Source organism: Bidens hawaiensis, unplaced genomic scaffold, assembly GCF_021521415.1.
Source record: "Bidens hawaiensis isolate Kalapana, Puna unplaced genomic scaffold, B.hawaiensis_p1.1 tig00024806_1, whole genome shotgun sequence".
Taxonomy (NCBI): Eukaryota; Viridiplantae; Streptophyta; class Magnoliopsida; order Asterales; family Asteraceae; genus Bidens; species Bidens hawaiensis.
This window is the reverse complement of record NW_027493919.1, coordinates 258,184-268,908: the sequence shown is the minus strand read 5'-3', so window position 1 is coordinate 268,908 and position 10,725 is coordinate 258,184. Positions and strand designations below refer to the sequence as shown.

The following is a 10,725-nucleotide window of genomic DNA, read 5'->3' as shown; positions in this document are numbered from 1 at the left end:
CCAATGGGCTTTTAGCGCAAATCACCAAACCAAAAGCCTATAACCACCATTAGCCGTGTTCAATTGTGTCTAGCCCAGTTAACAACTTAAGTTGGCGTGGTGTTCGTTATTTCTCGGTTTAACTCTTACTGGATCATAATCAGGTCAGCCCGCGTTGACTTGACCCGAACCAACCATTTTTCCAACAGTTATGCGATTCACTAGTTATGAATTTATCAAATAGTTTAAAGAGCCTATAACCTAGAGATATTGTAAAAACAATTATCATAAGTTATATTTGATAATAAAAATACCATCAATTCAAACTAAAAGTGTATACTTTTACCGAAAAAGTGTTACATATTGACATGAATCAAATGTACGTCTCATATGTTTTTGTTAGTTATTATTATAGTAATATAGTTTTTGTATGTCAACAACGTAATAAAAAGGACTTTTTAGTACGCACAAAAGCGTCCTAAAATGGTATTTTATAGGACCTTTCATTTAAAAGGACCAATGAGAAAAGCGTTTCATGTAAAGGGGTTGTAATAAGTCTCGGAACTCAAAAAGCGTCCTGATATCCTAAATAAGATTATGAAACCAATTTGATGGTCGCATAAAATAGCCATTAGCAACCCAAAAGGCGTCCCAATAAAAACATATTAGGACACTTTTACAATGTTTTAACATGTGCTTACCCACCTTTAATCTTTTGATACACATACAAGCGTCAATAAAAATTAATTTATAGGACCCTTGTAATTTAACAATATAGGTACTTTAGTACCAAGAAAAAAAGTCCTAATATCTCAAATAAGATTATGAAACCAATTTTATGGTCGTATAATATATTCATAAACAACCCAGAAAGCGTCCCGATAAAAACATATTATGACACTTTTACAATGTTTTGGCATGTGCTTACTTAATTGTAAACTTTTGACACACATACAAGTGTCCTTAAAAAATAATTTATGGGACCCTTATGACGGAACATTATAGTACCAAGAAAAGGGTCCTAATATCCCAAACAAGATTATGAAACTAAATTTTATGGTCGCATAATATGCTTATGAACAACTTAAAAAACGTCCTAAAAACATATTAATTATGACACTTTTACAATGTTCTAACGTTTAATAGGACAAAAATTCGAAGTCCTAACAAATCATATTATACAACCCTTTTTTAAACGCCAACACACACAATTTTACGATACGTTTATGGACATCTAAATATTGAAAGAAATAAAACTTCATTATATTAAATAAGCTTGTTCATAACGAAAACACTAAACATAAATAAGCTATAACATTATCCAACATAAACTCTTGTAACACTCAACAAAAAAATTAAAAGCAATAAAAGAAACAAGCACCATAAAATCCCGAGTCATCATGCGTCCTCAATCCTCACGGATTACCTACAAATAAACCATCCATGTATAAGCATTAAGTTCCATGTTATTAGAATGATTTGTATCACAAGTTTAACAAATACATACCGAGATGAATGGACAAGGCCATGCGATGGATGCACCAATACAATCTTGAATTGTTGAAAATAACCCATATGGTCTCACCAACTTTTCATCTATTTTTATCGCTACTTGAACATTTACCTCACACCATTTTGGTCCAATCTCTGTACCACCAACCTGCTCATTTGGGTCCAGGCTCTTCACCCATCCTCTTGCCACAGACTCAGTAGGGTTTAGAATGCTTTTGAGGAAAACTTCATCTCCGACCTAGATTTTAGTTTTCAAAAAACAGTTATATATTAAACTCGAGTCATTATAGTGCAAAAATCATTTTACAAAAAAGAAGGTTTTACACTAGCAAGCTAACATTTTATAGAAAAAATAATCTAAAAAAATATCAATAGACATTGTTGTTTTCTAGTATAGCCCAATGTATCTGTTATTTAATCACCAACCTACAATCAATTTTTGGATGAGTCTACAAGCTAAAGATTTACCTCTATTTCGCGGCTTCTACATATCCTAAGTCTAACAAAGTATCCAAATTGCATACTAATCCTCTTTTTGACCATGTACTTTGTGCCAAATATAGTGACGTTCCTATTGTTTATAACATATTTCTGATGAAGTACAAAAGACAGCTTACAAAATATGAAACACTAAATATTTATATAGAAAAATACCCGTAAACGTGGAGGTCCACTAGTTACAATGGGGAAAGATGACGATGTAACATGTGGAACACTAGAACCATCCTTCGACCCTTTCAACTCGGACACCTGGGCTTCTAACTGGACCACGGTACTAGTAAGTTCTTCACATTTAGACTTCAGTTGGATGTTTTCTCTACGACATGCTGAACGACTTGGTATTGCACCCCAAACATCAGAACCACGAACACCTAGACCATACATGACTATATCACCATTTCGATCTTTGCCCATTACCTTAGAAAAAACATCATCTGGTCCAGGATTATCGGTCGAACCCTCGAGAAGATTAGAACTAAGTTGTTGCGTTTATGTCTGTATTAGATATAATAACAAAAATAAGATATGTATTTTTAACACCATCAAGAACGCATAGAAAAGATATGTATATGAATATATAAGCATATTACTTACAATTGCATTTGTAGCTTCCTCATTTTTTGTAGTTCCATGTTTGGAGAAGCATGCACGAAACATTTCCAATCGACTTGGATCTTGTCCCGTAGATGCCTGTTTGAACAAAAATAAAATGAGTATTAACAACGGATATCGACATGCTACATTAACAATTGCACCATCTTATACAATCACCTTTAGCTCTTCACGGACTCGAGCATAACTTTTTTTACCTGTTACTTGCACAATCTTCTTCTTTGCCCGATTCGCCTTGTTTTTTTCACTTACCGTCTTCAGTAGGAAAGTGAAATATTAGAATGGAAAATAAACTAATGTTATTTGAAATGGAAGGCTATTTCATACCTTAGACTTTTCTTTATTCCAATACTTCACTAGTCTCCTCCATTGTTTTTTTGCACTTGTTATGGCCTATAACTTATTTGTTCCTGAAGTGACAAAGACGGATCATGGTATAGTTCTTTAACTCTTGCCCTCCAGTTCTTCACCTTCTGCCCAAATGATTTCAATATCCAGCCTTCAGCATCTTCTGGAATATCAAATTTTGTCTACAAATGGAACAAGTCACATGAGAAAACAAATACTCAAGATAAATAACATATAGATTTTTAATTATGTACCTTCGGGAGTTTAAGCAACACTTGTTTTTTAGCGTCCTTAACCTTATTCCATGGTTTATAAATCGGGCAATACTTTCCACTCCTTGAAGGGGTTCCCATGAAATGAGTCAGTTGACTAGTTTTGTCATTAATAGGTTGTCCGTGTGCATTAACTAAAATAGGAATTCTCCCCTTTTTCTTGGGCCCAGATTTTTGGCATACGAGTTGGTCCTCTCACTCTTTTACATACATTCCGAACTACAAAAAGTAAACATAATTTACAATGTACATGTATACATTAAAAATACTAAATAAATTGAAATAGGAACTGCAGAGGTAGTTCTGGGTATTAAATGACTAAAATGGTTGACGTTTAATGAACTTTCTCTATATTTGTTGATGAATACCAAATTAAACTGGAAGGGTATTTTCTTTTTAATATATATTCGTTTGTGTTATTTTTCGTTCATCTAGAAAGTTAACAAACGAACATGAACAAGTTCATTTCCTTAACAAATGAACACGAACACGAAATTTTGTTCAGATATGTGTTTGTTAACTGTTAGTTTGTACGATTAAAGTTTAACGAAGGAACACGAACAATAAATTGTTCATTCAGCTTTTTTTAGTAAGATCGTTCGTTCACTTATGGTTTAGAACGTCCGATAATGTGTTCGTTCATTTACGCCATTAATGTGCGTTTGTTTACGTTCATTCAAGTTCATTTTTTAATAGGTAGCATGTTACGAAAATATTATTTCTTTATATTTGTTGAAGTTTAATGAACTTTCTCTATATTTGTTTATGAAAATATTATAGAAAATACCTGACCGTGAAACCAAACCAATGATCGTTTTGGGCGGTTTCATTGTTTCAAACCGAATCGTTAACACCCCTACTTTAAAGTATTAATCTGGTAAATCAATAAAAAGCTAAAATAAAATTGCGACAAACAGATCATGTTCGACTCAAAATGCGAGGTTTATATTGTTCGGTTCATGGTTTGAAAACCTGGCTTTAGCGCCTCAGTTCTTGGTTTAGAAACAACCATGTAAACCGAGCTGACGGTTTATCTTCGTTATTTAATTTGCTTTTTTTTTCATGATAATCATAAGTATGTTTAAGAAAGCGGCTTTTAATTATATTTTTTAAAAGCTGCAACCTCTAAACCGAACCGTTTTTGGTCTGTTATACATACTGAGTTAATAAAAATCTTCACTTTAATACTTATAATATGTTAAAACAAACCTGCTTCATTTTCTGATTGTGGAACTTCATGTTCTTCTTCATTTTGTTGTTGTGGATCTTCAAGCTCGTCTTCAAATAGTTCATTGTTCTCATTTTCTAAATCATTCGCATTTTCTAAATCATCCATATCTTTATCTCCATCATCTTCAAAATTATCTTGTTCTTCATAAGCTTCATTCAATTCTATGTTTTCGATGTCATCATTTTTAGCATGTTGCTCTTCATCAAAAAGTGGTAAGCAACAAAAACAATTAATTAAATGTAGACTTAATACTAACTACATATCGTATGTAAAATATTTAAAAAATATATAGGTACCATGAAATATCATGTCACGCTCCCCATGGTTATCATCGTTGTCAACCGCATATAACTTTCTCTTAGCTGAAACTAATCTCCCTCTCGTGTGGCCTTCGTCTGACTCTAGTACCCTACTATTTGTTGTTCTCCTTGTATCAATCACTCGTCCCTTTTACATATGAAATTTTGAAGATCTGAGCACGCAGGAGACATTTGGAGCAATGAATCGTTTGTGTGCTAAATTAGCACATCTTTTCATTGACTGTGGAAGCAATGTAATGTTGCATCTGTAAGTTGAACTGTTAGAGAATAAACACAAAGAAAACATATCATCCGATTTTTTATAGTACCTTTTTAGAGATTTTTGTAGCATCTTCTTCTTGATAAACTTGCTCCACATCATCATCAAAATCAAAGCCAGATTCAGGCATATACTCTACAACTTTCTCGTAGGTATCTATTGGTTTGTTTTTCTTTGTTTTGTCACTCTCTCCTAGACTTGTCACAGACTTAACAATATTTTTCAATCCCAAAGCTTGTAATTTTTTTTGGTTCTCTTGAACCCTCGACATTCTACTCTTTTCATAATCATTCATATGTCTTGTGGAGCTTTGGCCTTGCATATCTTCTGGTCTGCAATAAATATGTTTAGCCATTAACTTAAATTGTTGGGAAATCACAACGACAATGTAACACCTAATTTGTAAGAATCTTCTTCGGGCATTTCATCAAACAATACATATGCAGTATCCACATCACATAATCAATTAAAAACTGGTTATTTTCAGACCAATAGAAAGAAAAAAACTAGATTAGAGGTTGAGATAGGAATGGTTATTTTCAATGACGCTGGAAGGTCCAATGCCGGATGATTGTAGATGGCTAATTAATTAGGTTGTTGTTTGATCATATCATAAACCTAAAATCACAAAGAGATGCGTCAATTATGGAAATAGGATTGGAAATTTTGGGGAAATACAACTCTGGAGGGAATTTCTAATTTTTTTAATATGCAATACAAAAATTAAGAGTTACGTAATTAAATTATTATGTTTTTCTATAACATGTTTTTTTTACCATATTATGAAATTTTTATATATTTATAAATTAAACTATATACAAATATATCATTTTAATTAAAAAGATAGTTCTTTTTAGATGCTTAATAGATGATAAAATTATATTTATATTGTTAACAAGTCAAGGTCAACAATACAAGTCTGAAATACAAATTTTGGCTCAAGGGCATTTTTTAAAGTTATCAAAATATACTATTTTGTATTTAGGGCCAATGATGGTCAAATAGGGCCAGTGGTGCTTAGAGTCATTAACAATCAATTACGGTTGTTGAACGTTAGTTAGGGCCAATGGTGGTCAAATAGGTCCAGTGGTGCTTAGAGTCATTAACAATCAATTACGGTTGTTGAATGTTAGTTAGGGCCACTGGTGGTCAAATAGGGCCAGTGATGCTTAGAGTCATTAACAATCAATTACGGTTGTTGAACGTTAGTTAGGGCCACTGGTGGTCAAATAGGGCCAGTGGTGCACATATGAGCTTGTTAATGGTCAAATGGGGTCATGATGCACAATTATATACTTTATTTTGTCTTACTTGGTTATATTGTGTCGTATTGAGTCATCTTAGATTAAAACAGACTATAGCTAGTTATATATGTCTTAAATCAACAATATATTTCTTTAACACTAATGATGGCTCTTAATGGACAATGATAGGCTTTATTATGTCACATTAGATCTTAAAGTGTTATATTGAGTCAACATTTTAACAAACGGGTCAGAATTGACAATTAAGTTAACGGGTCAAAACAACCATTTTCGCAAACAGGTCAAAACTCCCGGTCGAGCTCTAGCTTTAGCCAAGCCAAAACTTTGGCTCGTTTAAGGTACTACACGAGCTCAAGTCAAAGCTGAGGCTCATTTCATGTATTTACCTCAAATTATACGAAAATAATTAAAAATGTATATAAACTAATTGATAAATAATTTTACAAGCCAGGCCCGAGCTTGATTTTTTTTCTGACGAGTGGAGTTCGAGCTTTAGAAAAAAGTGATCGAAACGAACCGAGTTCGAGCTCAAGCCCTCATAAATTAAAACAAGCCGAGATCAAGCCTAGTTACATCACAAATAGATACAAGAGCTAATCACAAATTACATAACTAATCACAAATTACATAAATATGGTGTTCAAAATTACAAAACTATGTCAATCTTTCTAATATACCCGGTCAAAGAAAATAAAAATATTTTCATTTAATAACCTAGAGAGAGAGAGAGAGAGAGATGAAAGTCATGTTTTGGATGACAATATGTCAAACTTGACACCAACATCAAACGAAATAGCCTATCTTCAATTCTTCATTGAATAACAAGAATAAAATGGGTAATATGTACCCTCAAAAATTCCAAAATTCTCCTTACTAAAATCTATAAACTTGGATCCATAATCCGATATACTCTAACCGCCTTTCAATGAGCTTGTAATGAAACTTGACAAAAAATAGACAACTATCTTCAACTTGAAACCTCAAATAATGACCCATTTGCAAAATCAACGATCAGCCATCAGAATATAAACCAAGTATTTTGATAATTTCCAAAAATGCCCTCAAGCCAAAATCTGTATTTCAGACTTGTATTATTAACCTTGACTTGTTAACAATATGCATCAACTTTGTAATCTGGAACACAGCTCAAATTTGACCCAATAATGCCCTTTTGAGAATTTGACCCAATAATATTTGTGGATTATACCAATACTATCCAAGTAAACTGTTGCCTCAAAAAATCTTGACCCATAAACAAACTGTAACTAAACTGACCCGTTGGCCCGTTAGTAGGCCATATTACCAAAACTTGTTACACGCATCAGCAAACCAAATAATCCCTAAATCAATTGATCCCAAAACTGCCAATTCGACTCGGATACTACCAATCTTACCCAGTTACCCAATTCTGCCCCACTCCGCCCTTTCTTCTACATACCCGCGTATTGCATATCGCCTGTCGTGTTTTTTCATGTTCATTTTATTTGTAATAGTTTTCGGTTGCTGATTCGTTAGCATAGATGGATATTGTTTTTGTTTAATTTATAGAGGTTGTGGTTTATGGCTCGGTCTGCTGATGCTTGTGCATTTAAAGTATTTATTTTAAGAATTAACATGAGAGATCATTGTTTTGAAAATATTGATTTGTATCTATCGTTAAAATTAAACTTAATTACAAGGTCGGTTTACCGTTCAGTCTTTAATCAAAACCGAATTCGTTATCCGACTTTTAAACCAGTTTAAAAAAGGCTAAACCGAGCCACAGGGGTTAAAATCAAACCTGATTACAAATTCAGTTTTTGAACCGAGACCAAATGTTGAGGGAACTATTGAGGTCAGAATTGGGTGTGGGTTTGACCAACTAATATGGTTAGTTTTGTTATCAGGTAACTAACACAAAACAACAAACTAAATTTGTCCACAAGGCACCAAAAAGTCGGGGTGCAAACGAGCGGAATCGGGCCCTCGAGCTCGGCTTAGGCTCGTTTATTAAACGGGCTTACTTTTACTCAAGCAAGCTCGGTTCAAGAGAGCTTTTTCACGAGCCAATTTCGAGTAGCTCATGAGCTCGCTTGTTTATAGCCCTATGTAATTCCAAATCCTACAACCAAAAAGAAACTTCAACCCAAAATAAATAAAAAATCATCCCTCGGTTTAACAAAATCCTACCATTAAATATATCCCTAACCATAAAAATGAAATCAAACCACTAAATTCTTAAAAGAAATAGCCCTAAGTACAGATAACACATCAAACACAAAGGGAAAAATTAATTAAAATCTTATAACAGACGTACCTGAATCTAAACTCGATGATTAGAAAGCGAAGTAGAGGATCTGAACAGCAATGCACACAAGAAAACATGCAACCGACCAATAATCCTACATTAAATTAAACATATATAAAAAATATGCATAATTCCATTATATGGCACCAACAATCTCTTTTAGTATATATATACAGATAATTATAGGGATGAGCAAATAGTTCCCAACACTGGTACCATCCCGATACCATGCATTACCATCCCGGTTGATTTAAATCTGTATCGATTCATGTTTTAGGATGCAATCCGTTTAGACACTAGGTGGTACCGGTACCAATACCGGTTCGTGTTTTAGGATGCAATCCGTTTCGGCCCTGGTCGGTATATGTACCGCTGTACCGGTAATCCACGGGAATACCTAATCCGTTACAGAATGCATGTTATTGACTAAATCCTGTAAATTTGCTAACACATAATTCGATATCTATCCAATTAACCTGATTGATCAATACTAACTGATAAACACTAACCTTATTTTGTTTAGTATTCTGGGGTTGCGTCCAAAATCTAGAACGACTAGAAGTTGATGTTTTGTAAGTTAACAATCAGATGAACACGGCACGTACTCAACTGATTCAGATTAGTCAGTTTCCAGGCGACGAGTCGGCGTTATCAGGGGCGGATTTATGGCTTAATGACGGTGGGCCGGTGCCCACCGTCCGGTGGCAGGAATGCGGTGTTTCCAAGTTATGATGAAAATGAAGAGGTGACCCGAAGCTTGGTTTTCCCGGCGATGGTTGAGTAGGTGCTACTGAAGAGGTTAATTGCTGCTGATAAATGAAGAGGGGAAAGTGGCCTGTGAGTCTGTGACTGTTTATTTTAACTTTGGTAAGTGATATTAAAAGTTTAAAATTGGTCTAAATGTTTTTTTTAGTGAATACTAAATACAAACCATGGTAAGGAAGACGGTGGCTTGTAAGTATACTTACAAATTAGCATTGGAATTTCACATGATTTAATAATTTATTAAAAATTAAAAAAAAAATAGTAAAATTGAATTGAATTTAATTTAATTTGTTAGATATTTATCTTTGCTTATTATCCTATTTTTTTATAATAGTTGGTTTAGTAATGTAATCGGAAATTATTGTGACGCTTTGGTAGAAAAAATCTTGTCCGTGAGTGTAAGTATTAACTTGCTAAATTTGAATAATATTATATTATTTTGTTTAATCACTCTTAATCCAAAAACCTAAATCTAAGGCCTTTGTAATTGGTGGTTGGTTGGCCCTGTTTTCATTTACCCAACCCAGTTTCTATTACCCAATTTATTTTGTGCCCACCCTAAGAAATTTTTTTGGTACCAAACACCACAATGATTAAGCGTCATATAAAGGTTAAAGTTATAAGACTCAAGTGTCAACTGTCCTGTTAAGTTATGTTATAATAAAATTCTAACGAATAAGCGTCCTATAAAACATATGTTTTATGACTACAATATCAAGTGTCCTATTACGGTGTATTATAATAACACCACAATGATTAAGCGTCCTATAAAGGTTAAAGTTATAAGACTCAAGTGTCATGTTAAGTTATGTTATAATAAAACTCTAGGCGAATAAGCGTCCTATAAACCAGATGTTTTATGACTAAATATCAAATGTCCTATTACGGTGTATTATAATAACACCATAGTGATTATGTGTCTTATAAAGGTTAAAGTTATATGATCATAACGTAAAATGTCCTATTAAGTTATGTTCTTATATGACTACGACTAGAAAGGGTCCTATAACACCGAACATTTATGACTTAACTACAAAGTGTCCTATTAAGTTATGCTATAATAAGACCTCCAGTGATAAAGTGTCCTATTAAATTACTACATAATGGGACACCAACAACTACATGTCTTATAGATTACTTTATTAGGATTTACATTTTAAATGTCTTATTAAGTTATATGATAATACGACCTCAAATAATCATCCATCCTATTAAATAACTTTTTAGGACACCGGTTCTGTACCGTATATTGTAAAAGGACCCTAAATTTTCATTTGTCCTATTAAATAGATTTTAGGACTCTATTTTACAAACGTCCCACACAAAAGGTCCTAAAAAGCCCTTTTTGTTGTAGTGAACCTTCAATACGAGGGC

The 10,725-nt window shown here is 33.4% G+C and overlaps 1 protein-coding gene and 1 long non-coding RNA gene across 3 annotated transcripts; both read right to left on the bottom strand.

Moving 5' to 3' along the window:
- Positions 1-1,220: 1,220 nt before the first annotated feature.
- Positions 1,221-3,521, bottom strand: LOC143569938 (uncharacterized). Of its 2 annotated transcripts, none has more exons than XM_077055724.1 (4): positions 3,207-3,521; positions 2,146-3,134; positions 1,487-1,729; positions 1,221-1,405 (listed from the first exon to the last, which is right to left on the bottom strand). In XM_077055724.1, exons 2-4 carry the CDS (start codon positions 2,404-2,406, stop codon positions 1,388-1,390), a joined length of 522 nt encoding a protein of 173 aa, XP_076911839.1. In that variant the 5' UTR covers positions 2,407-3,134; positions 3,207-3,521; the 3' UTR covers positions 1,221-1,387. The 2 variants fall into 2 exon arrangements, with proteins under 2 accessions (XP_076911839.1, XP_076911840.1); XM_077055725.1 differs by lacking the exon at positions 3,207-3,521 and having other exon boundaries at positions 2,146-2,682; positions 2,764-3,165.
- A 2,954-nt stretch (positions 3,522-6,475) lies between these two features.
- On the bottom strand, positions 6,476-9,295 carry LOC143569937 (uncharacterized). Its single transcript, XR_013141830.1, has 3 exons — positions 9,096-9,295; positions 7,560-8,680; positions 6,476-7,467 (listed from the first exon to the last, which is right to left on the bottom strand). It is a non-coding gene; the product is annotated as an uncharacterized LOC143569937 (long non-coding RNA).
- Positions 9,296-10,725: the final 1,430 nt, after the last annotated feature.